The sequence below is a fragment of the Petaurus breviceps genome, unplaced genomic scaffold (assembly GCF_028583685.1).
Source record: "Petaurus breviceps papuanus isolate PSGF00001 unplaced genomic scaffold, PetGlider_PUasm1.0 181, whole genome shotgun sequence".
NCBI classification, from domain to species: domain Eukaryota; kingdom Metazoa; phylum Chordata; class Mammalia; order Diprotodontia; family Petauridae; genus Petaurus; species Petaurus breviceps.
Window position 1 is genome coordinate 25,794,054 of NW_027185784.1, and position 26,700 is coordinate 25,820,753.

The window sequence follows — 26,700 nt, forward strand, 5'->3', positions numbered from 1 at the left end:
CTGGCTACGCGCCAAGTAAGTACAGGGGGAGGGAGTCTTGGGGTCCTTCCCCTCCCCCCTACTTCCGGCCTCCCCCATGCGAATGGAAGGTCCCCTAGGGAGGGAACGATCTTTTTCTTAATTGTATCCCCCGCGCTTAAACGGAAAAGCCCGGTCTATAGTAGATGTAAATAAATATTAATTGAATCGGAAGGAATTGAGATGACGTGGGGAGGAGAGTGGCGGTAGCCCTGGAAGCGAGCCACAGTTTGGTCTGGAGGACAGTGAAGGACGAGACGGGAGAAGAGCGGGAAGATGGTGAGGAGCGCGCCAGGGCCCCGCTGAACCTCGCGGGGTCTCGGTTCCCGGATCTCGGGGCCTGCGCAGAGGCGTTGTGTCGGCCCTCCTGGCCGCAGGGGGGAGTCGGCGCCTCGGTGGCCGCGCGGCGGCGGCGGTAGCACTACTTCCGTTTCCGGCCTGTTTCATCTCCTGGGTTCCCGTCTGCCAGGCTCGGCGCCGCTTGCGGGCCTCCGAGTTAGGTAAAGGCGGCGAGTGGGGTGGGGTGACCCGGGACGGCTTCTCGCCTTGCCACCCTCCTCTCCTCTGCGGCCGAACTCGTGGGCAGGGCGGCCGCGCGTGGCCTCGGGAGCGAGAGCTAGTGGAACAGGTGGCGGCCCCACGGCGTGCGGGGCAAGTGATGTAGAGGGGGAAGGGGGGAGCAGGAGGGTAAGTAGTCTGTCAGTCCACGTGACGCAGCGGAAGCGTGTCTGCGGCGCGTTCGAATGCGGCGCTGCCGTTTCCTCGCTTTGTAGTTTCTGGTGGGGGTTTTGAGGCCCCCTGCGTCCTTGTTTTGCAGTTGAGGAAAGCTCGGCCACTGAGAGTGGTTGAGTGATTTACGCAAGGTCTCCTGTCAAGAAGTGGCAGAACGTATATTTGAATCTGGGACCTCCGACACCATAGCCGGGGCGCTCCCCACTTCCCTTTGCCCAGTGAAACGAGGGTACTACATTAGATCACCTCAAAGGGCGCTGCTCCGAAACCAGTGTCTCCTTTGCTTGGTGGTATGGATACGTCCGATGGTGGGTGGGACGGGGTGTGAATTTTGACTGACGTAATACCCTAACCACACTCCCCATATCCACCAGCCCTTAGCTTTAGTCCACAAACATGGTTTGCGCACCCACTGACCCCGGTGTTAGCGTTGCAAAGACAAAAGGTGAAAACGGTTCCATCCCCAAGGAGCTGGCGCTATTTTTGGAGGGTTGGTACCTGAGCTAAGAATGAAGGAAGGAGTCAGAACGGGGCTTGAGAGGCCGAATTCCTCGTGTGGGAGAGCTTGGGGCCTCAGCGCCAGGCTGCGGAGATGGCTAGTGAGCCGCTTTGACTGGCAGGGAAGCTTGCTTGAAGGGGGTGATGAGGCTTAAGGGTAGAAAGGGAAGCTGGATCCAGACTGGAGGGAAGAGGTGAAACTGCGACGTGCTGTTCTGGAGGCACGAGGGAGTCACCAAAGGCTTTTGAGCACCCAGATAATGGTCAGACTCTTAGGAAGTTAGGTTTTTGGGGTTGTTGTTTGTTTTTTGCATTTGGGGGAGATTGGAGAAGAAAGAGAATAGAAGCAGGAAGACCAATGAAAAGACAGCAAAACATGAGAGAAGGCTTGCCACCACACTGGGTGGTGGTTTGAGTGGAGAGAAGGGGAAGGGTAATGTGGAGGACAAGTTGAGAAGACCTGGCAACTTATTGGATGTTGTATTGGACAAAGAGGATAGAATCAAGGATAACAGGTTACAACTGGGAGCTTGAAGGAAGAAGCATCAATTTTGTTTTAGATATATTGACTGAGATACCCCTGGGAGGCCCAGGTATGTAAATGGTAGATAAATGCATAGGCAGTTGGCAAAATAGCCCTGGCATTCAAAAGAGGGACTATAACTGGATATATAAGTTTACTGAGCATTTATTTAGGACCTATTATATATGTCAGGCACATAAACTTGCTTGAAGACCTCCATTGAGTAGGAATCCCCTATATCTACTCCCCAGCCCATTCCACTTCTGGATATCTCTAATAGTTTTTCTTTACCCAAGCCCACATTTATCTTTTCATAACTTCTGCCTATTGCTTCTGGTTCTGCCAGCTGGGGATAAACAAAGAGTCCAGTACCTTTTCCATGTGACATTCCTTTAAATATTTGAAGACAGTCATGTCTTTCTCCCATTCCTTCCACTACCACTTTGGGAGTCTTCTGCTTAATTGAACTGACAATTAGGGAAAGAAGGTGGATGGTCCAGTAAAGACTAATAAAGATCCGACAAGTAGGAGGAAGACCAGAAAAGAGCAGTGTAACAGAGTGAGACTTTTCTGATCTCTCCATCCCCTCTGAAAATGTATGCCCCTCCCAGACTACCTTGAATTTATTTTGTATATATCCTAAATATACTTTTTTGTCTTCCTCCATTAGAATGTAAAATCCTTGAGGACAGAGACCGTTTCACTTTTGTCTTTTTTCCACAGCTCCACAAAGTCCCAAGCTGCAGAGAAGTCAAGGAGGATGACAACTGGGCAAGGCTGTTGGAGTTAGCAGTTAAGGGATTGCAGGTTGAGAGCAGTTTGAATAGAGTGAAACCAGAAAACAAATTGAGAGAGCTTTACAAATGAGTGGATGGTATGGAGGTGGAGGCATTAAGGCTATTCTAGTTTTCCAGCTGGTGAAGGTGGGACTGGAATAGCCTGTATGAACAGACTATGCATATATCAGAGCCATAATTATTACAGTGAGGTTGGTTACAATTTGCTTCCCAGTTTACATTTCCTCTGCATTTGTTGGGAGTTGCGTGGCCTGAGGGCATGTTCAATGTAAAGTGCATGCTTTGTGTTCAGAACCAAGGCTGGGCAAGCACTGCCAGAAACACCTGTTTCATTACACGTTTGATTTTTAATTAATTTTTGGTCATTGCTCATTCGGAAAACTTTTACTGTTGCCAGATTTTTTGTGACCCCATAAGATGTTGTAACCCACAGTTTAAGAAGTGCTGCTTTACAGTATGAAATAATTGTCTGAAGCCTTCAGACTCTTTTTTGATTTAAAATACAAATCAGCAACCCTTTGCCCTTTATGAGGACTTCTAATATCAGCTTGATTACACATGTATCCTCTGGAAGCCAGACTTTAAACCTATCTTAGTTGGCATAGAAAGCAACATATAACTCAGTTTTTTATTCTTCAGGAAGAAACTCCAAACCAGCTAAGAAGAAAAGAAAATACAAATCATGTCTCAAAAACCTATTTTACAGGTAACTTCCTTCCCATCACATTAATGGGATCATTTGCTATTTGAAATGTTTCAAAAGTTTGAGCGCTTTTAAGCCATCACTTTGGTGGGGCAAAACCCCTCTTAGACTAGGAGTTTTTAACCTGAGGTTCAGGACCCCTAAGGGAACCATGGGAATGTAATGACAATTAAGGAGTAATCTGTGATGTCTACAATTGCCCTCAGAATGTGACAAGACAAATTGGGGGTTACAGGGGACTATAGTTATCATCTACACTATGCATGACTTGAGAGGGTCTCTCAGCCTTTCACTTCGGTGTGTAATAGACTCTACTTCTCTCTGAATTTGACTAGCTCTCCCAATCTACACACATACTATCTGGTCTAAGTTAGCAAAGATGGCCCACCCCAGCATGGTTATATTCACTCTCTCAGAGTCCTTGGGGATTTGTCTTCCTCACTACTCTAGCTCTTGAGTCCCCATCCAGAATGTTTTCTGCCTGTATAGCCTTCTACAATAATGACACTTGTAGATCTGAAACATCCTTTTGCTTAATAATAAGACAAATACTATTATCAGATCACACTCTTCCACCAGTGCATTTAGGTGTGATGAAGAGTGAGCACATGCAGCACCCTAGAAGAGAAACATATCAGGGAAAGAAACAAGTGATTGGTGCAGCTCTGCAATAGGTTGCAGGCTTGGTGTCATAGGTCCATTCAGGACCATTTGTATTACATGGAACTGCTTCTCTCCTAATGAACTTTACTTCTGATCCCCTCTTCCCCCCATTCAGCTGGGGGAAATCCTCCTTGATTGGAAAACAGCCTAGGCCAACTTTTCTTCACCCTTGGCAAGGGCTAGCTTTGCACGTGAATAGTAGTTCTTTTTAAGGCAGACAGCTGTAAAGTTTGTAAAAGTAACTACCTCTAGGAGAGGTAGTCTACCAGACCCCATGTGGGGTCAGGACCCACAGTTTAAGAAACCCTGAAGGGGTCACAAATGGAAAAAGTTTAAGAAGTTCTGCTCTAGGCTAGATAGGCCAGCCCAGGCAGGACTAGGATATTGTGCTGTGCAGCCAGAATCTGTTCAGTATAGTCATAGCCTAGCTCACACAGGTCAGCTTCCCTTCTTTAACCAGCTCCTCTGGATGCCACAGCAGCCAGGAACCCCACTGCTTTTCATTCTCAAGCCAGAGGGCTCCAGAGAGCAAAGCTCCGAAGAAAAGCTTCACCTTTATCAAGCAGCAGGTGGAACCGAAGGGAAGTAGCTGTTACCTGGAGCTCCTGTACAGTGATGTCACTTCTCTCTGGCCAGTCATGAGTGCTGTGGAAGCTTCTCTGCTGATTCTGAGGCTCTAGCTGTGCCTCTCAGCCTCCCTGATGAGTCTTCCATCAGTTCCTCTCACCTGCTGCTGCCCTCTCTTGGCTTCATTGTACTGATGTTTTAAATGGGAGCCTTCTGATTCTCAGTGACTCACCTTTTACTGAAAAAGTCAACTTCTCAAGTCAAGTTGATAGCCCTTTTTCAGTCATATCTCAACCTCCATATGTTTATGTGATTTCTCAATATCTTAGTTTTGGACTCTTTAATCAGAAATCATGTATGTACAGATGTGACGAGGCACCTGTCATGTCTCAACATTTAAGTCTTCAACAAAGCAGTCTATGTCTTTGAAACTTTCTTCACACTCATTTTTCTAGTTTTTCATAAATAATAGATTTTTCTCAGTGTTTATATCATCCTCTTCCCACACAAACAAGACATCCTTACACATCATTAACAGAGTTTGAAGTCCTGGAATCCAAGCCATAGATCTCTCCCAAATGGTCCAAAATCCTGTCTAAAAGCAGTTTTTTCATATGCTTATTTTAGCAGTTTGTAGCAAAACAGTGTTCATTTTCTACTCATATTAGACATCAAAATATTCATCCCTAATAGTAGCAATATGCAACTTCACCTGATAATCAATATAAAACTTTTAGAGCAAACACTTTTTATGCCCTTTTTATCAACTACTGTATATGAAAATGGCTTAAAGAGACTACCTTGCAGATAGATTTTAAGGGGGAAAAATAAAATTTTTATTTCTCTGACTAAAATTTAGATGTTCTTCAATTATTTGAAAACATTATTCAGAGGATTCCATAGGTTTCTCCAGACTGCCAAAGGGTTCTATAACATAGTAGTTCTGCCTTACGTTATTTCTCTTAAATGTCCATGCTTGCTGAAGGCCCAAAAAGTCTTGGACTTTTGCCTGATTGATCACTGTTATTCTGTTTAAAAATAATTATTTGTATGTTGTTTAATGTAGTCAATTCTGCAGTGGAAAATTAATTTTAAAAAACTCCACTTGTTTTGGTAGGGTAGGATGACTTGGATTTTGAATCTGCTGCAGAATCCCTGAGAACTTTTGAGGACTATAGTTGTTTGAAAATTAGACTTTGGAGAATCAGGGTTCTGGGTCCAAGCATTGTGCATATATGTTTTAACTTTTTGACCCTACCATATCACTTATCTATAGCTCTTTTTTAAAAATTGCATTTGTGCATTTGGTTAGTTGTGCTGGTATAATGTACCTTAAGCATATATTAGGATATATTCTGATGTCTTGGAAGTAGAGCAGTCTCAAGACTATCATAAAGCCTGAGCTCTTTTACATACAGGGGATTTCTTATCTAAATTTTTTTTATCAGCTCTAGTGTCTCATATTCTGTGCAAAGTAGATACAGATGGTGGTAATAGAGAGGAAAGGGAGGAGGAGAATCATGACATCTATTTTCTCTTTTTCCCTTCTGAGGGGAGTGGATCATGAAGTAGATTGAGGTACAGAGTTGAGAAATTTTGTGACCATCCTAACTATACCTGATATATTAGTCATCAGCCATTTACAGCAATGATTTTCCTGGAAGTGGGCTGGAATGTGCCCTGGAGCCTGCAGTGCCTAGAGCAAAATTGCTGGTTTGTCTTTGTTGCCCGTCCCCTTTAATGAACCACTCTCCTACACCCAGCTTCCTTTTCCTTATTGTGGGGGAGGGGAAGGGAAGGAAAAAACATTTATTAAGTGCCTGTTATGTACTGGGCACTGTGCTAAGCACTTTTACAGTTATCTCATTTTAGCCTCACCGTAGTCCTACATTGTAGGTGCTTTTATCCTCATACAGTTGAGGAAATGGAGGCAGATAGTTGTTAAGTGACTTGCCTAGGTTCAGACAGCTACTAAATGTTTAGGGTTGGGTTTGATCTCGTCTTCTTGACTGTAGGCCCAGTATGCAATTCATTGTGCCACCAGCTCTCCAGGCTCTTGATATTCTTATGCTACCTTCTGACTGACTAAATGGTTCTCCTTACCTTTTCTGAAATTTTTTCCTCTTGCTCTGCCCTCTCCCTTTCCTCTTTAGAACTCTCTTTCTTGTGTGTTTTTAAGCACTGAGCCACAGCTGTGTATCTGATTAAAGTAGTTTACATTCAGGTATGAATGATGTCCATCTCTCCTGGGATTGTTTATTTTAGGGGGCCTATATATGCATTTTTCTTGCCAAGTGGTGAAACTGAAATACAGTTTGTATATGAAGCTGCTGTGATGTGTCTACCCTGCATGCTGTGCCAATATTAGCTTAGCCATGCTACCTAAAAAGAACTCTGACCATATGGGAATCCAAGAAACAACTGGACAGAGTCAAGGGCTGTCTTATTTGGTGATCTCTTTTGCATTCTTAGGTACATTTTAAGTGTATAACTGGGTTTTGTCATGGAGATAGTCTCTGTTATGCCCTTGGAGAGAGGGAAAAGTTAGTCTTTTTGTGATGAAGAGGTGCCTTTGAATACATAATTAAGAATTATTTTGAAAATTCCAATTAGTGATTTTTTCAGCCAACAAATATTTTCTTTAAATTTTATCAACAGTTTTTTGAGTTTGTTTAAAGCAGCTTATTGTTTATTTTTTAGAAAAAACATCACTTGGTTAGCAAATACTCTCTTTTCTTTGCTACTTGTTTTGTTTGTCCTTTCTGGAAATTAAAGCCATTCTCTTGTTTCTTCCTGTTTAGATATTTCATCAGTTTATAAGACATTACTCTGAAGGAAGTACCGGTTTAGTTCTTGAACGATGTAAGTAGCCGATAGCTTAGGTTATGTTATATCTGTAACCTTAGATTTAAAGGTTAAATTAAGCTTAAATTAAGTTATATATATGTTATGTATGTAAATTAAGTTATATATAATTGTTATATATTTAAATATATTTATATATCATATATTATTATATATTTATGTGTAAATATATGTTATATATTTAAGTTATATATGTATAAATGTATAAATTGTATACTTAAGTTATATATGTATTTGTGTGTGAAGACATATATAAATAACCTTAAATTTATCTGTTAATTTATTTTTCTGTGACAAATGACCTATGAATTCTTTTGTTGACTTAAGTTTTGTGCCTGAACCGATGATCCCATCCACTGAGGGATAGATTTCTAGCCAGAATGACTGATAAAGAGCATCTGGTCCAAACCCTTGATTTTATAGATGAGGAAATTTATTCAACAAGATGAAGTGATTTGCTAAACATTACATAGAGTAAGAAGTGGAGCCAAGCTTAAGCCTGGCACATTTGATTCCAAATCCAGAGATCAGCTCTGCCATTGTTTTGTTACTAACTAAAGTAGGATGGACCCTCTCAGTAGACATTTCTGAGAGTCTGCTCTTTTTTTGCCACACAACTTCCTCGTCCTCTACTGAGTGTGATCAGTTTAGAGTTCAAGCTCCCTGAAAAGTCTGAATTTAAGAGGAGATGGTAAAGGAAAAGGGCTACATAAAACTGAACATACCTTGAAGAGGATATCCACGCTTTCATCTTCCTTCTGCACAAGTAGAAGAGAAATAGGAGAGGGGGATGGAGGACCTTGAGACTTGACTGTCTTGGAAGAGTAGTTCAGGCATTAGTTAAAGTATTTATCAAGTGTCTACCTTCCTACTTTGCCTGTAATTAGGCTTTTCCTTGAGGTATTGAACTTAACCTCACCTAGGGTTTCTCAACAGGGAAATCATAATGAACTACAGACTTCATTGTAATCAGTTGCCTATCACTGGACTACATCTTCTAGGAAGAATTTGAAATATTAGCATCTTTAGGGAAAGGGAAATGAGGAACAAGAGGAAAGGATGGCCATCTACATACCACTCTCCCTGAAGTTTTTTTTTTCCCAAATGCTTTATTAACTTCTGATTTATATCATTCATTTCCACCAGATTTTGAGTTACAAATTTTCTCCCCTTTTTTCCCCTACCCACTGCCCCAAAATGGCAGTCCCACAGGATATCCCCTCCTCCAATCTGCTCTCTCCCATATTTTCTCCCATACCCTTTTCGACTTTTCCAGTGGGTCTCTATGCCCCAGTGCCTGTATATCTTATTTCCCAATTACATGTAAAACAGTATTAATAATAGTGTGTATGTATATGTATATGTATATATTTGATGTTTGAATATTTGATTTTAAAACTTTGAATTCCAGATTCATTCCCTTCCTCCCTTGTCACCCACCCTTACTGGGAAGATGAGCACTTCAGTATAGGTTGTACATGTGTGGATAATGCAAAACAATAACATAATAGATATATTGTAAAAGACTGACTGTATTTCCCTCCCTCCTATCCCACCTCCCACTTGTTCTATTCTCTACTTTGATCCAGTCCCATTTCAAAAGTGGGTGCTTCCAACTTCCTTCCCCCCCAGCCTGCCCTCCCTTCCATCATCCCCCCTCTCATCTCCTTCCCCCCCCTACTCTCCTGGAGGGTGAGGTACTCTAGTTAGTGTGTATTTCATTCCCTCCTCAAGCCAAATTCAATGGGAATAAGGTTGACCCATTCCCTTTTGCCTTCTATTCTTCCCCTCATTGTAACCATTTTCCCATGCCTCTTCTATATGAGATAGTTTACCCCATTCTGTCTCTCCCCATCTCCTCTCATTATATTCCTCTCTCATCTCTTAATTTCACCTTTTTAAGTATCATCCCTTCCTGTTAAATTGGTCCTGTGCCCTCTATCTATGTATACCTGTAAACATAAATACACACATTCACATATGTATTCATATGCCCATATACCCTCATATATATATATATTTCTATTCCCTTCAACTACTGAGAAAAGTTTCATAAGTTACAATTATTGTTTTTCTATGTAGGAATGTTAATAGTTCAACTTTGACAAGTTCCTTATGATTTCTTTTCCCTGTTTACCTTCTCATGCTTCTCTTGCTTCTTGTATCTGAATGTCAACTTTTCTATTCAACTCTGGTTTTTTCATCAAGAATGCTTGAAAGTCCTCTATTCCACTGAATGACCATATTTTCCCCTGAAATATGATACTCAGTTTTTCTGGGTAGGTGACTCTTGGTTTTTATCCCAGCTCCTTTGCCCTCCAGAATATCATATTCCAAGCCCTTCAATCCCTCAATGTAGAAGCTGCCAGATCCTGGGTTCTTCCTGAAGTTCTTAAGCATTAAAAAGTTCCAGGGAAGTAGACTGACACTCATGATGTACTGTAGTGCATTTCAAATGGACATGGACTGAAGAGGATGTGTGATTGGAGGCTTTTGGCAAATGCATGCCTTCCAGAATTTTCAGGGAGAAAGGGAGCATGTTCAAATTAAGCTGAACTTCAGATAGCAGTAGCCTATTTACCTTCTCCCCTCCCTGTATTTTCCGGTATGAACTCCTTGTCACAATTCTCCCCAGTACCTGGTGTAGCAGCAAGCACCCCAAGCGTCCTCAGGGTTTGCAGCTACCACAGGTTCTTGGATCTGCTTTGCTAAAGGAAAGCAACTCAAAATGGGTTAACAAGCTTACTTTAATCAGTCAGACATATATCGTTTACCTTATTCAGGAGAAAAGGTCAGCACCCTGAATCTCAAAGTATACAGGCATAATTATCAAGACATTAACAGATCAAGTAGACAGCTTTCCAAACTGTCCAACCATTACATCCATACCCAGTCAACATCTGGGTTTCCACATTCTGGGTTTTTCAAAGCCGGGGGACTCTCAACAACGGCTTCCCAGAATTCAGATCAAATCACAGAACACTTCTCAAAGTGAGTCCCAAAACAAAGCTACACATCAGGGCTTATATAGCCTTCTCCTGGCTCAGAGAATGTAACAACCTTATTGACCCACTGGCCAATCAAGAAGTATCTACTGAAAAACAAGCCTCCCACCCCAGGCTCCAGGTGCACGTTAGCCTAGGGGCAGGGAAGATCTTTAAATCTGCATTTCCATTACATTAATGTGATAGTAATGGCAATTAAAGATTCCCCTGTATTGGCTTGGTTTTCAAATTGATTGTATTAAAACCCAGAGTTTGTTAATCCCACCTGTGGGATGGGCTTGTTGATGTGAAAAGAAAGTCCTGAACTGGGAGGAGATGGCGATGTAGATTTGGAGAGACACTAGAAAGAGGCGGAAGATCTTTTTGGAAGCAGCACCTCGTGGAGAGAGAGAGACTAAGAGAATTGCTGGTGGCCGCTTTGAATTGCCCTGGACTTTTGAGACCTGCCCCCTGAGCTGCCAAGGACTGAGGAGACATGGCTGTTTTGCTGGTACTTTGTCTGTCTGTTTTGATGTTGTTTTGCCAGATTTGTCCACTGGTGAAAGACAGTCCTTTTGTTGAAGAAGTCCTGGAACCTGGCTGTTCTCTAAGAAGCCCTGAGACTGTCCTGCAGACAGAGAGTGAATACTGTCCACTGGTGAGGGACAGTACTGTTGTTGCAGGGGTCTGGAGACTGTCCTGCAGACAGAATGAATACTGTCCACTGGTGAGGGACAGTACTGTTGTTGCAGGGGTCTGGGAGCCTTTCTGTTGGTTCAGAAGCCCTGAAGAAGGATTTTCTTGTTGTATGTTTACAGAAATCCTGGGAGAGGGCTTTGCTAATGTGTTCAGGGGTTCTAGGGCTGTTCTACAGACAGAGGATAAATTCATGAAGGGACTGGCAATGTATCTTATGGCCTTGCTAAGCCTTGTCTCTCCAGGAACTAAGATTGCTGAGAACTTGCCTCCTGTCAAGATGAAGAAAAGACCTCCATTTGGGTATTAAGTGCTGTGTTTAAACTTGATGTAACTCTGGGGTAGATTCAATTGTGATCCAGGAGGTGGGGAACTTTTGACCTTATTGTGCTCTGTGATTGACAAATGAAAGTACTTTACCTATGTTTGGAAACTAATCTCCATTTGAGAAGAGGGGTTTTGTGGTGGACTTAATTAAGGTATAGCCTAGGGGTGGAGTAGTATTTAGAACAGGGACTTTGTAATTGATTGAATGATTGGAAGATCCTGGGGTGGGGTAGTACTTGGAGATTATTTAATCACACTTAGTAAATGCTGTATTTTGAATGATGTCATGTTTTGATCTTCTCTGTTCTTGGTTTGTCACTGAATAAAATAGAGAGCACCTATGCTGGTATTTTGAACCTGGGAAGTTGCCTTTCTTTTGGCATTATATTACACCTGGGTCAGTCATGAGGCTTGTTCCCTGAAGTCCTGTAGAACCTCTGCTGGGTAAGGGCAGGCTGATGGGTATCCTTTGGTCTTATTCTGCTTGGTCTTAATGGTGATATCAACAACATTTCAAATGTCTATTGATCAAGGTCTATAGCCCAGGGATTAGCATTTGATCACATTAGAAACTGTCATTGACCAAATGTCCCTGTTTCGTGTTTGGGTTCCTGCTCTTCTTTTCCTTTAATTCCTTGGCTTGAGGGGTCTGAAATCTTAGTTATAACATAGATGGAGGAACAAGAGGTTGCTTTGTAGAAGTAGGGCAAACTCTCAGAAATTTTTGCCTATTGTTCCCAAATTTTTACCTTATGTTAGTGATGGAGTGATGCCAGAGGAGAGGATTGGATTTGAAATCAGTGGTCCTGGGTACAAATCCTAACTTAGCCACTTACTACTTGTGTCACTGTGGGCAAGAATTTAACTTCATTCTGGCTCTGTTTCCTTATTTATAAAAGGAGGAGATTGAGCCAGATGATTTCTCTGATCCTTTCTGGGGCCTGTGAAATCTTATTTTATAGGAAACATGGCAGGTGAGAAAATAAAATACTTTTAGAAATTTCTCTGTTACCTCAGCATGGTTTTATAGGTAACTAACTTTTTTTGCCTTATTAAACAAAGTATGTTTAACTTTTTACTCGAAAACAAATGACCATTATTGTGAATGTAATTTATTCTACAGAGTATAGATGTGGAAGGTATGGGACACTGAACTCATGTACCCAGGTTGTATCCTAGAAATTGTTTTTTTTTTTTTAAATTTAGTTTTCCATGTAATCCGCAAAAATCTACCTTCTCTCCCTTTTTCTCGTTGAAATAAACCATTCAGCTGCAGTTTGACCTTGCCAGTGTAATGTTAAAGTTTATTCCTTAATTTCTAGGTAATGAGCTCCCTCTGAGGGTTTATTCTGGTACCAATAATCAGTGTTCTTCTGAAGTCAGTGTCTGCTCTCTACCTCTTTTTACCAACCAATGATCTGGCCTACTTTCCCTCACCTTCCATTTTTGGAACGGTGAAATGGATAGAGGGCTAGGCCTGGAATTAGGAAGACCTGAGTTCAAATGTGGCTTTAGACACTTAACAAGGTTTGTGACCCTGGACAAGTCTTAACCTATGTCCCTATGTCTTCTTTAGTTACTTCAAATATGAAATAGGGATCATGATAGCACCTACCTTCTAGGGTTCTTGTGAGGATCCAGTGAGATAAAATTTGTAAAACTCTGAGCACTGTGTATGGCATGTGGTTCCCTTTCCAACCCCCCCCCCCATTAAAGTCTAGTGAGACTTAGTTCTCAATTGTTCTTTGGAGTATTCCTCTCAAATTAAGTTTTTGTTTTTCAATTGTACATTTATCTTTATTTGTTATTTCAGCTCTTAATCGTGTCCAGTTACTTGGAAGAGTGGGTCAGGATCCTGTTCTGAGACAGTCAGAAGGAAAAAATCCAGTCACAATCTTTTCTTTGGCCACAAATGAGATGTGGCGAGCAGGGGAAAGTGAGATATCCCAGCAGGGTAAGTTTTAAAGACTTTTGGGTGAACCAAGTATATTTATTAATGGATATTTGATGATAGATAGGCTTTTTATGGGAGTTTACATCTTACTTGTAAGACACTATTCTTTCTTATTTGTATATTGTAATCTTTTTTTTTTTTCCTTTTTTGGAGGGGAAAAGGCAGGGCAACTGGTGTTAAGTGACTTGCCCAAGGTCACATGACTAGTGAGTGTTAAGTGTCCTCTTAACTCCAGGGCCAGTGCTCCATTCACATTGCTCCACCTAGCAGCCCCCATTGTAATCTTATGTAAGTAAACTGAAGATCCTGATTCTTTTCAAAGGTGACCCCCAATTTCATACCATTTTTTATAGTGACTTCCTTAAGACAGATTGAGTAATACTTTTCCTTATAGAGATAGTTTGTGTGTAGTTTTTTATTCTGACTTGAATAAAGACTTAAATGGGCTTTTCCATGTACATAGGATAACAAAAAAAGAGGATTGTACATAAAAATGCAAATCCCTTTTGTGTACTGCTTGCTTTTCTTTTTAAGTAAGTTCAGCCTGTTGTTTTTAAAGCTGTAGTTTGCCTGTGCTTTTTTCTGGCCTTTTGTTCTCTGTACATTTTTTAAAAAGATGCCTCAGTGATTTCCTGCTACCCAGATGTTAAAATCCTCCTCTCAATAAGGAGGGGCTCAGCCATAGATAATTAGCAGCAGTGGAAACAAGCAGCAGCAGCAAGAATCAGAGGCTGTGGCAGTGGGTTTGAGGCTCCCAAAATTCTTTCAGAGCTGTAACATTGTTCCAAAGGCTGCCCTTATCACTCTCATTTCAAACCCACCAGACAACTTGGAAGCAAACGAAGAAGGCACAAGTGAAAAGGATTTTGTTTTTCTGTTTTTTTAAATGAGAGGGGAATAGAAAGGAGAGATTACATTTCTGTTCATTAAAAAAGGGAAAATTGTAGCCCAGTTTCAACAAAAACCTTAATATACTTTTGGAAGCATGACCAACATTGCACATATTTGGATCTCCTTATTTTTACGAAATTTGCTATAATAGCCATCAAAAGCAACTCTAGAAATAAACCTAACAGATTTTTTTGAATCACCATAATCACAAAGTATTAGACTAAGATAAAAAATAATAGTATGTTCATATTGCTCTCACTGAAATTATTTTTTTTAGTGAGAGCAAAAAGTTTTTTGCAGTATTAAAAAGTTTTAAAAATATTATTTCAGCTTTATGTTTTAAAATGTTTATTTTGCATATATTTTATAATATGCATGACATTAATACAGTAGGTATATTGCATAATTTATGAATAAATATACATATAAGCAGCTGTGTGCTCAAAAATTGACCGATGGTAGTGTGAAGGTAAAAAATTTTAAGTACCATTGAGAACAGTTTTTTAGGTTCAGAGCAACTTATCATTACAGTTTGCCACTAGGTGATCATTTGTTTTGTCCAAAACAGTTTGTGAGAACTCTATGCTAAGAGAAGTTTTGTCCAGATTGGTAGAGGGCTAAAGTTGGTCTTTGAATTATTGAATCAAGATAGAAACACTGTTTTGTTTAAAGTTAAGTTGTTTTTCATTTATCTCATGTTAGTTGCTTGCCTTTTTTTTTTTTTGCCCTTTGGAGGGGGAAGGCATAGCAACTGGATTAAGTGACTTGCTCAAGATGTAGCAGCAAGCATCCAAGCATCCCAGCGTACCCGAGTCCTCAGGTTGTCTGCCAGCACAGGTTCTTGGATCTGCTTTGATAAAGGAAAGCAACTCAAAATGGGTTAACAAGCTTACTTTAATCAGTCAAATATGTATGTATTGTTTACCTAGTTCAGAAAAAGGTCAGCACCCCGAACTTCAAAGTATACAGACAGAATTATCAAGACAGAGAAACAGATCAAGTAGACAGATTTCCAAACTGTCCAACCATTACATCCATACCAAATCAACATCTGGGTTTCAACATCTGAGTTTTTCAAAGCCGAGGGGGGGCTCTCAACAACAGCTTCCCAGAATCCAGATCAAATAACAGAACACTTTTCAAAGTGAGCCCCAAAACAAAGCTACACATCAGGGCTTATTTAGCCTTCTCCTGGCTCAGAGAATGTAACAACCTTATTGACTCACTGCCCAATCAAAAAGTATCTACTGAAAAACAAGCCTCCCACCCCAGGCTCCAGGTGCACTTTAGCCTAGGGGCAGGGAAGATCTTTAAAATTTACATTCCCATTACACAAGGTCACACAGTAAATGTTGAGTGCCTGAGGCTGGACTTGAGCTCAGGTTCTCCTGACTTTAGACCTGGTTGGTGCTTTATTCATTTCAACACCTAGCCGCCCTTTTTTGTTGCTTGCCTTTTAATAGTCTTTTTCATTCATTCATTTATTCATTCACGAATTCATTCATTTACTTTTAGTTTATAACATTCAGTTCCATAAGCTTTTGATTTCCAAATTTTTTCCTCCTCCTCCTTCTCTCCCCTCCCAATGTAGGTTCTACAAATAACTTCACATTAAATATTAGTCAGGTTGTAAAGAAGAATTTATAACCAATGGAATGAACAACAAGAAAGAAAGAACAAAAAACAAAAAAGAGAGAGAGCAAGTAGTTTGCTTCAATCTGCAGTCAGATTCCATAGTTCTTTCTCTGGATGTGGATAGCCTTTTCCATCATGAGCCCTTTGGAGTTGTCTTATTGCTTTGCATTGCTGAGAGGAGTCCAATCTGTCAAAATCAGTCATCGCAGATGCTATGTGTCTGTAATTGTTCTCCTGGTTCTGCTCCCCTCACTCAGCATCAATTTATATAAATCCATGTTATTATGAAGTCTGTCTGCTCCTCATTTCTTATAGCATAATAGTATTCTATTACATTCATATACTAAAACTTGTTTAGCCATTCTCCCATTGATGGGCATCCCCCTTGATTTCCAATTCTTTGTCACCACAAAGAGAGCTGCTATAAATATTTTTGTACATATGGGCTCTTTTCCCATTTGTATGATCTCTTTGGGATACAGCCCTAGAAGTGGTATTGCTGGGTCAAACGGTATGTACATTTTGTTTTTAGTCTTTTTTTTTTTTTTTGGAGGGAGGAATGACAAGACAATTGGGGTTAAGTGACTTGCCCAAGGTCACACAGCTAGTAAGTGTTGAGTGTCTGAGGCGGGATTTGAGCTCAGGTTCTCCTGACTCCAGGGCTGGTCCTTTATTAACTTCACCACCTAGCTGCACCCCTCTCCCCAAGGGTATTGCCATTTTTATAGCCCTTTGGGCATAGTTCCAGATTGCTGTCTAGAATGGTTGGGTCATTTCGGAACTCCACCAGCAATGGATTAGTGTTCCAATTTTCCCCCATCTCCAGCATTTATAATTTTCCTGTTTTGTCATGTTAGCCAGTCTGACTGGTGAGATGTGGTACCTCAGAGTTATTTTAATTTCCATTTCTCTAATCAATAGTGATTTAGAGCATTTTTTCATATGATTATAGATCTTTAATTTCTTCTGAAAACTGCCTGCTCATACATATCCTTTGACCTTTTATCAATTGGGGAATAGCTTGTGTTCTTATATATTTGGCTCAGTTCTCTGTATATTTTAGAAATGAGGCCTTTATCAGAAACACTGGTAAAAATTCTTTCCCTGTTTTCTGTTTCCCTCTTAATCTTGGTTACATTGGCTTTGTTTGTACAAAAACTTTTCAGTTTAATGTAATTAAAATTATTCATTTTGCATTTTGTAGTGCTCTTTATCCTCTTAATAGTCTTTTGTACTTCATTGGTGCCACTTACCTGAGCATCTTGAGAACTTGCTAGTTAAATAATGTTATCTGTACTTGTGGTATATTGCTAATAAGATTCAGAAATTTGGACCTAGTCAGTGCTATCATCCTAGGCAGCAGAATATAAAAAGAACCTTCACTTTTTTGTTCTGTTAAGAATAATTGCAATGATTCTGTTTTGTGTGGTGTCAGCTAATATTTCCACCCCTCTTTGTAATTTAGGTGATATCAGCCAAAGGACCACATGGCACAGAATATCAGTTTTCAGGCCAGGCCTGAGGGATCTGGCCTATCAGTATGTAAAAAAAGGGTAAGTAAAGAAAGGAGGACATGTAGGAAGGCTTAAATGCTTTCTAGAGTTGAGGACAAAAATATCTTACTTCAAGGAGATTGTAGGAATCATGTAGTTGAAGAAAGTTTTACAACCTTCAGGGATGAGATCATTTCATAATTTTTTTGTTGATGTATCTTATTTTGAGGCATAAATCCCATAAAAAATCTAAGCAAAACTACCCAGGGATGTAGTTTTCCTCACTTCCACCCTTGTAATTTGCCTTTTCTCAGTAGAAAGTATGTTTAGTTTGGAACCAAAACTATACTTTCTATTTGACCTGAATTCTCTTGACTTTTACTGTTGTCTCCATTTATAATTTTTATCAGTGTATATTATTTTGGTTCTGCTTCTCTCTGTATCAGTTCATAAAATGTCTTTCATGTTTTTCTGAGTTCTTCATATTTCTTTCCTTACAATACAATAATATATCTATGTACACACACCCCCCCCCACCCTCAGTCATTTGTATTTGTAGGGCATTTAATTTATTTCCAGATTTTTGTTACTATGAATAGTACTTCTATGAATATTTTGGTACTTAGGGGGTACTTCTTTATATCTTTGACTCATTGGCATATAAACCTGATTGTAGGAACACTGGATCAAAGAAACACTGGATAAAGGTTTACTTTACTGTTACATAATTCCAAATTGTTTTCTAGAATAGTTGGGCCAGTTTGCAGCTCAAACAGTTATTTATTAATAATAATTTTCCCATAGTTCTCCAACATTGACTGTTTCTATCATTGTTGAATGGCAGTAGCAAGACATTGTGACTGTTAGGGTCTAGCTTCAAGTCAGGAAGATCTGGATTCAGCTCCTTCTCTGACAAATATGTGTGAATGTGATCAAGTCATTTAGCTTCTTAGGGCCTCAAGTAACTCTCCAAATCTATAATTATGCAGGAATTGTTGATCTGTAGTAGTGGAGAGAATAACCACACTGGTAATTCCCTTTTACTAATGTAATCAGTGGTTTAACTCACTGTCACCCCTGAAAACTTCAACCATCTTTGACAACTTAATGAGCTTAAAGTGATAGCTTACAGTTGTTTTAATTTTCCTTTATCTAATTAATAATTTAGAGAATTTTTCATATGGTTGCTGATGATTTGAATTTCTTCCTAGGTGGGAAATGACTTTTTCACCAAATACCTGAATGTCTTCTCTGTGTTAGGCTCTCTGCTTTGTGTTATGGTCAATACAAAGCTGAACAAGTTAATCTCTTCCAGTGTGAGGGTTGCAGTGTAATTGGGGACATAGAACATAATATGCATTAAAGACTTCAGTAATAGTACAAGGGATGTCATGGACCTGGAAAGAAAAAAAAAAGGAAAATGAAGTATGTTTCAGTAGATATTTGTTTATTTGCTAAAATCCCAGGGAAATGTTTTTCTTATCTCAAGAACAGATTATTTTTTTTATACTAAATCGAATTCCTTTTTAAGACAACTCCAAAATTTGTAGCAGGAGTAGTATATGTATCTGCACTTGACTGAAACAATCAATCATTGAATAAATGTTAAGCACCTTCTAAGGGGAGGCTCTGTGCTAGGCTCTGGGGCTAAAGGTACACGAATAACACAGTCCTTCCCTATAAGGAGTTTACATTCTGATAACCAGATATAGTTATGTTAACGTACATGGAATTACTTTCTCTTTAGCAATTTATGCAGATTTCAGGTATTCTAGGGATGTAGGGGAGAGGCTGTATTGTGTAATAGCCATCTTCATAGTCTTGTGTTGTCTGACTTTAGTAACTAGCCAAACTCTCATTCTTGTTTTAATTGGATTTTATTTGCATATATACATATGAGGAATTTTAGCAAAAGGATTTATGTAAGCTGTCCACCTGTGTCATCCTAGGCTTCTTATGTTACTTCATTAGAATTTTAGTGAGCATGACTTATTATAGGATAGAGTACAACTAAATTGAAATAGTCATTTGGTAACTTCCTTATAATCCTAATCAGAATTTGGATTCAAAAGGGAATGTTAAGGTCATCTAGTTTAGTTTATGGTATATTACAGTGAAATCCCTAGAGAAGACTTTTAAGTAGCATATTTAATACTGATGTGGTACATTTAAGTGTCAGCAGCTTAATTTCATTGAGGATAAATAAGGCTAACATAAGCCTTAGCTAGTCAAACAATAAACTTTTATTAAGCACCTGCTATTGGCCAGGCACTATGTTAAGTGTTGGGTATACAGGGGCGGCCAGGTAGCACAGCGAGTAAGAGCACCGGCTCCAGTGTTGAGGAGACCTGGAGATCAAATCCCAGGCTCAGACACTTAGCACCCACCCAGAAACACCTGGCCGTGTAACCTTGAGCAAGTTACTTAACCCCAATTGCTTAGGGGTGGCCAGGTGGCTCAGCGAGTAAGAGCACCGGCTCCAGTGTCGGGATGACCTGGATCAAATCTGGGCTCAGATACTCAGCACCACATCCAGAAATAATAACTGGCCGTGTAACCTTGAGCAAGTTACTTAACCCCAATTGCTTAAAAAAAAAAAAGTGTTGGGTATACAGAAAGAGGCAAAAATACAGTTCCCCCACTCAAGGAGAGTACTAATGAATGAGGGAGACAAGGAAACAAATATGTACAGACAAGCTATATACAGGATAAATAGGAAAATTATCAGGGGGAAGGCACTAGAATTAAGGATTGAGAAAGGTATCCAGGAGGTATAATTTTCACAGAGACTTGAGAAAAGCAAATATTGGAAAGGCAATAGGTGGAAATGAGGAGGGAGAACATTCTAGGCTTAGGGGGATAGTCAAAGAAAATGCCCAGAGCCAAGAGATGGAGTGTCAGACTGGAAAGGCATGAGAAGATAGGTTATGAGAGTCTTTGAATGCTGAACAGAGCATTTTATTTGATCCTGCAGGTGATAAGAAGCCATTGGAGTTTATTGAGTATGCTCAGAGGATGGGGGGTGGGGGAGACATGATCAGACCTTCCATTTAGGAAAATCACTTTACGACTAAGTGGAGGATGGATTGGAGTGGGGAGTGATATGAGGCAGGCAGATCCACAGGCTATTGCAGTAGTTCAGGTGTTGAAGGGCTGGACCAGCGTGGTATCAGTGTCGGAGGAGAAAAGGATATTTGAGAGATTTTGCAAAGGTGAAAAGGACAGGCCTTGGTAGCATTGGATATGAGAGGTGAGAGATAGTGAGAAGTACAGTCTGACTCCTAACTTTTGAGCCTGAGAGATTGGGGAGATGGTGTTGCCCTCAACAGTAATAGGGAAGTTAAGTGGCTTGGAAGGGGCCTTGCAGAAGAGGGGAGGGGTGTTTAGGGGGAAAAATAATGAGTTAGGTTTTGGATATGTTGAGTTTAAGGTATTTACTGAATGTCCATTTCAAGATGTTTTAAAGGCAGTTGGAGGTCAGCAGAGAGGTTAGGGTGAGATAGGTGGATATGAAATGAACAGAAATAAAATGGTAATTAAATCCATGGGAGCTAATGAAATCACCAAGTGAAGTAGTATAGAAGGAGGAGAGAAGAGGGTCCAGGACAGAACCCTCTGGGACACTTAATGGTTAGAGGGTGTGATCTAGATGAGGATCGATCACAGGAGATGAAGAATGTTTTGATAGGTAGTACAAGAACCAGGAAAGGGTACTCTCCCAGAAACTTGGAGAGAAGAGATTATCAAGGAAGAGAGAGTGAGTAACAGTTTCAAAGGCTGCAGAGAGGTCACGGGGAATGAAGACTGAGAAAAGGCCATCACATTTGGCAACAAGAGAATATTAGCAACTTTGGCGAGCAGTTTTGATAGAATGATGAAATCAGAAGCGGTGTTGTAAAGGGTTAAGAAAAAAGTGAGGTGAGAGATAGTAGATGCCCCTCTCATTCACAGATTTTTCAAGAAGTTCAGCCACAAAGGACAGAAAAGATATAGGGTAATAGTTGGTGGGTATAGATTAGAATCAAATGAGGATTTTTTTTTTTTGAGGATGGGAGAGAAATGGGCTTGTTTATAGGCACTGTGGAATGAGGCAGTAATCAAGGGGGGATTGAAAATAAGTGATAGGGGTGGCTAGGTGGCACAGTGAATAGAGCACCGGCCCTGGAATCAGGAGGACCTGAGTTCAAATCTGGCCTCAGACACTTAACACAAAAACTAGCCGTGAAAACTAGCCGTGTAACCTTGGGCAAGTCACTTAACCCCAATTGCCCTCCAAAAAAAAAAAAAAGCAAAAGAAAGAAAATAAGTGATAGAGCAGGAATGACGGAGGGGACAACCTATTGGAGATGGGATGGAATGGATTTGCCCCAGCAGGGTTAGCTTTGGTAAAGAGAAAGGCCACCTTGTCATGTGAGATAGGGCTGAAGGAAGATTTAGATAGTAGCAGAAGGCATATGAGTGATTTGAGATAGGGAAGAGGGAGAAGAGGGAGCTCATGGGGAATGACCTCAGTTTTTTCTGTCAAATATTAGGCAAGGCACTCAGTTGAGAGAAAGGGGAGAAGCAAACCATGAGACATGAGTAGGGATGAAAAGGTTGGGAAAAGCTGTTTGTGGATAGTGGGATTAGTGAGTTGATAAAGGAGGTGTGGTAGGATTGTCTAGCTGCAGTGAGCGCTCAGTAGAGGTTATATGTAGCATAAATTGTAGTGGACTCAGTCAGAATGGTTGCATGCTTTTTCCACCTTTGTTTCAGCAGCTTGTGTAGGAGCCAAGGTAGTGAATGGTGGGAGTGGTCCAAGGCTAAGGCTTAGCAGCATGTAATTGTCCATATGATAAGGGGACTAGGGAGTCAAGAAAGAACAGTGTAGAGCTGAATTGGTTCACGAAGGGGTCAAGATGGGGAAAAAGTTGGAGAGAATGGCTAGTGTAGGGGAAATAACCTGGAAGTGCATTCAAGGTTTGAGGGATTTGAGGTCCACTGCACAGATAAATAGTAGGATTTGAAGTGAAGGTAGAGAGAGCAGTGAAAAGCCAATAAATTATCATCAGGAATTTTTTTTTTTTTTAAAGCAGTCGGGGTTAAGTAACTTGCTCAAGGTTATTATTTCTGGGTGTGGTGCTAAGTATCTGAGCCCGGATTTGATCCCCAGGTCATCCCAACACTGGAGCCAGTGCTCTTACTTGCTGAGCCACCTGGCCTCCCCTGTATCATCAGGAATTCTTAGTGATGAGTGGTACATTTGTAGGTGAAGGGCAAAGATATGACCATTTTTGTGTGTAGCTGAGGTGAAGTAGACGAATAGATGATAGGAAGTAAATAGGTTGAGAATCTGAATGGGAGGGAGAGTCAGAAAGTATGTTGAAGCCCCCTAGTATGAGGGTAGGAGTTAGGACAGAAAATTTGTGAGTCATATACTGAACTTACTGAGGAAGGAAGAGGAGTGACCTGGAAGTCACTAGAATTTTTATTTATTTTATTGTTCAGTCATTTCCAACTCCTTGGGACCCCATTTGGGGTTTTCTTGGCAAAGATACTGGAGTGGTTTGTCATTTTCTTCTCCAGCTCATTTTACTGATGAGGAGAGTGAGGTAAACAGGATTAAGTGACTTTTCCAGAGTAATACAGCTAGGAATTGTCTGAAGTCAAATTTGAACTCAGGAAGATGAGTCTTCCTGACTCCAGGCCTGGCACTCTATCCACTGTGCCACCTAGCCACCCTGGTTTGAATAGCATCAACCTCAGAGGGAGAGAGGTCGCTGTGTGATGTAGTGGTAGGTGAGAACCTGAAGTGACAGTGGCAGTGGGTTGAAAGGAGTATTCTGTCTCCTGCCTCCACGAGGGAGCTGAGGGGAATGAGTGAAGGCTTATTAAGCCAGGTGCTTAATAAATGTTAATTGAATTCAATTAAGAGGTTGGTAACTTTGGAGGAAGCAGTTTCAGCTGAATGGGGATTTGTTGTAAGCAAGACTGCAAAGGATTTAGAAGAGTGAAAGGAGAATAGAGGCAATGAGGATGGACAACTTTCTTTAAAGTGTTAACTAACCATGAAGGGAAGAATAGTTGGATCAAGTAAAGGTTTTTTAAAGGCAAGAGAGACGTGGAAATGTTTGTAGGTATCTGGGGAAGAGCCATCAAATGGGGAGAGATACAAGATTATGAAATAAAGTGGGGGTGATTGGCAGGAAGATCTGCTAGAGAAGTGGAGTTTATTGTGCTCTTATTCTGAACTTCAGTATTTGTCACTGTAAGTGTGGTTATGTATGTCCGTAGACTTTCTCATACTTGTGTGTGTGTGTTTGTTTTTACCTCTCCTAATTAGATTCTAATTCTAATACACATTTTGGAAGGTGTCAGCTGTTTCACTTATTTGTTTACATTTTTTTTTCATCAGGTCTCGAGTTTTTGTGGAAGGGAAAATAGACTATGGTGAATACATGGATAAAAACAATGTGAGACGACAAGCCACAACAATTATAGCTGGTGAGAAACATTTTTCTTCAAAACATTTGTCCTTTGGGGAAGAAAGACACACTTTATCGTCCTACTTCTTTGTGCTTTGTAAAGACTAGAGCATGTCCTGTGGGATTTCGAATTGAGGATTTGGGGGTATTTTCCCTCAATTAAATACAAAATGACTTGAAAGACAAATCAGAAGAATTTTGAGTGTGTTTGCTGAGGAATTTTCACATTTACCAAGAGCTCAGGATAATTAGAGGTAATGTGATACAGTAGAAAGAGTCTTAGAGTCTGGGGACCTGAGGTCAGGTCCTGGCTCTGACATTAATGACCATAAGACCTTTACCAAATGACTTAGCCTTAGTTTCCCCATCTGTAAAGTTGACTAAGAATATTTCATCTCTGATAGAGGGCAAAAGTTTTAAGGTGTTATTTCTTTTATTTATTTATTTTTGCTTTTTGGAGAGGGAAAGGCAGGGCATTTGGGGTTAAGTGACTTGCCCAAGGTCAAAGGACTAGCTTTGTGTTAAGTGTCTGAGGCCGGATTTGAACCATGTCCTCCTGACTTCAGACCTTCTCTATTCACCAAGTCACTTCGATGCTCCAAGGTGTTATTTTAAAATGTGACAATTACTAAGTGTGTAATTGCTGTACATGGAACTCAGTTGAACTTTCACTTCATAATACTCTTTAGCTAAGAAGGTATAGGCTTATCTCTTGTCTGAAAAGTCTTTGACTCCACCAAAATAGAATTGAATTGTTACTATTAGCTGGTAGCATAGTTTCTCTCAGCACTGATTTTGGCTACTTTTCAGGAGAGGAGGGGTAGAATGAGGTGGGGATAAAGGGAAGTAGTTAACTAAAAAAGGTATTCCCTAGAGATACTGGGAAGACTCAGGTGGAACAATTCTGAGGTTCTTTCTTATAGTTCAGTTGAGACTTCTAGATGCTGTCAATCTGCCTGCTTAGAGCTGAGTTAAAGTTGAAATATTTTCTGTCTGTCTCTGCTTCCTCGTCCATTCCAGTTGATGGCTGCAAATAGTACTCACACTGGGACTTATGTTACCTACTTTAACTAAGGGCTTTTGTCATAGGTCATACCTTAAAGTGGTGTCAGTGTGCCACCCCTGACCAGAAGTTTCAGTAGTTTTTTGCCTTTTTCTTTGAACTAGAATTTTACACTCCTTAGAAATGACCTACTCTTAACAGATTTGTTTTCCTCCCCACTACTATGTGCTAGCTTACACAAATGAACTAATAGATTATATGAAATGCCATTTTTAACTGTAAGATAAGTATAACTCCACTACCATTTCTCAAATCTGTAAAAGTTTTTTTGGTGCAATGGATTTCCACAGGACATAATTCAAGAAAGGGGCTGATGCGGTTTTGGGGGGTTCAGGGACCCCATAAGGACTTAAGTACAAGAGAAGGTTGTCTGGAATGAATTCTCAGACTCAAATATTCTTTAAGTCAAGTTGGCAAAGGTTTATCGTAATGCCAATATGAGGGGCAGCGCTCCTTAGGGAACTTGCAACCTAACAGGAATGATGCTAAAGCTTATATAAAAATAATAGTGGATTATCTGGCAGATATGCTAATTAGGTGATAACACATAACCTTAGTCACTGATGTCATTCACTACTGGAAGTGGAGGTGGAGGGGTGGGACAGTGGTGTGGGGTTCCTAAGGGGTGTATTTTTGGTCTGTTATGTTTATAACAAGATAGCTTCAGGAGTTGACTTCTATAGCTTGACCTCTGAATTGTACATGGTAACTGTGGGAATCAGTACATGATAGTTCTGGTAGTAGTCCTGTTTCTATAGGGGAAATTCTACAGAGGTCAACATGTTCTTGTAACAGGGAGAGATAGTTTGTCTTACTGGCGCCCACTCATGAGTTATTGCTGGGCATAGTGTCCTTGGGCTGGGGAGAAAATTATCAGTAATAGTGTTTTGAGGCAAGGTTGAAATGTGATCTTGGAAGTGGGGTCTAAGCACAAGCACCCAACCACCCTGTCAAGACTAGGTGGACTGAAGAGCCTTTTAGCTCTCTTAGTTGGCTTTGACTTTTTAACTTGAGGTAGAGATTTGTATTTCCCCTTCACATGTTAGATGTTTTAAAAAGGCCAGTATAGCATTAACTCTCCATGCCTTTCTTTTGATTTTAACTACTTTTTAAAAATAACAAGGCAGTTTCAACAATTTTAAATATTTTTGAAGATGAATAACAACATAGCGACAATTATTGATCAATCATAATGGTTTTCCATAGGTTCTTTGTGAGACCTGTTTACTCCTACCAGTGAGCAGTATATTTATATATGAGAGAGAGTAAGACAGGGGATAGAGTGCTAGACTTGGAGTCAGGAAGGACCTGGGTTTGAATTCTTTTGCTGGCAATCACTGGTCAGTTAATGTCTGTGTCTCATTTTCTAGTTTGGTAAAGTGGAGATAATAGTGTGTGCGTCATAGGATGGTTGTGAGGCCTGCTTGACAGACTATATAAAGTGCACTCTTTAAAGTACTTTGTAAATGGGCTGTCATAGATAGACTAATGAAGAGGAGTAAAAGGGAATAGAATTTTGAAAATAACCATTTTCTCTTTGGATTCCTTGCAGAAAATATCATATTTCTGAGTGACTATGTAAAAGAGAAGGAGTGAAATGGACAACTTATTCAAGGCCAGTGTTGGGACATCCTCATTTTGAAATCATGTATAATCTTTGGAATTTCTTTTGACAAGAATTAAAATATGCTTTTATACATATATAAAATGAACAAAAAACATTTTCTTTTTTCTCTTGTGCTGTGAACCTTGGGTGGCTTATTCTGTATTTTATTTATATAAAACCTAGTTCACATTTTTTAAGCATAAATTGTTTATACAAACATA

The 26,700-nt window shown here is 40.2% G+C and overlaps 1 protein-coding gene across 7 annotated transcripts; it reads left to right on the forward strand.

Annotated features, from left to right (window-relative positions):
- Positions 1 to 26,700, forward strand: SSBP1 (single stranded DNA binding protein 1). Of its 7 annotated transcripts, none has more exons than XM_069087395.1 (7): positions 1 to 15; positions 3,208 to 3,274; positions 7,303 to 7,363; positions 13,187 to 13,327; positions 17,319 to 17,406; positions 23,741 to 23,829; positions 26,426 to 26,700. In XM_069087395.1, the coding sequence occupies exons 2-7, from the start codon at positions 3,251 to 3,253 to the stop codon at positions 26,467 to 26,469; spliced, it is 447 nt and encodes a 148-aa protein (XP_068943496.1). In that variant the 5' UTR covers positions 1 to 15; positions 3,208 to 3,250; the 3' UTR covers positions 26,470 to 26,700. The 7 variants fall into 7 exon arrangements, with proteins under 7 accessions (XP_068943496.1, XP_068943498.1, XP_068943494.1 ...); XM_069087393.1 differs by lacking the exon at positions 1 to 15 and adding an exon at positions 78 to 297; XM_069087391.1 differs by lacking the exon at positions 1 to 15 and adding an exon at positions 381 to 518.

Coding starts and splice junctions, on each gene's coding strand:
- SSBP1 (XM_069087395.1), top strand. CDS start 3,251: ATGTCTCAAAAACCTATTTTACAG. Junction 3,275..7,302: donor CTCAAAAACCTATTTTACAG/GTAACTTCCTTC, acceptor CTTCCTGTTTAG/ATATTTCATCAGTTTATAAG. Junction 23,830..26,425: donor AGCCACAACAATTATAGCTG/GTGAGAAACATT, acceptor GATTCCTTGCAG/AAAATATCATATTTCTGAGT.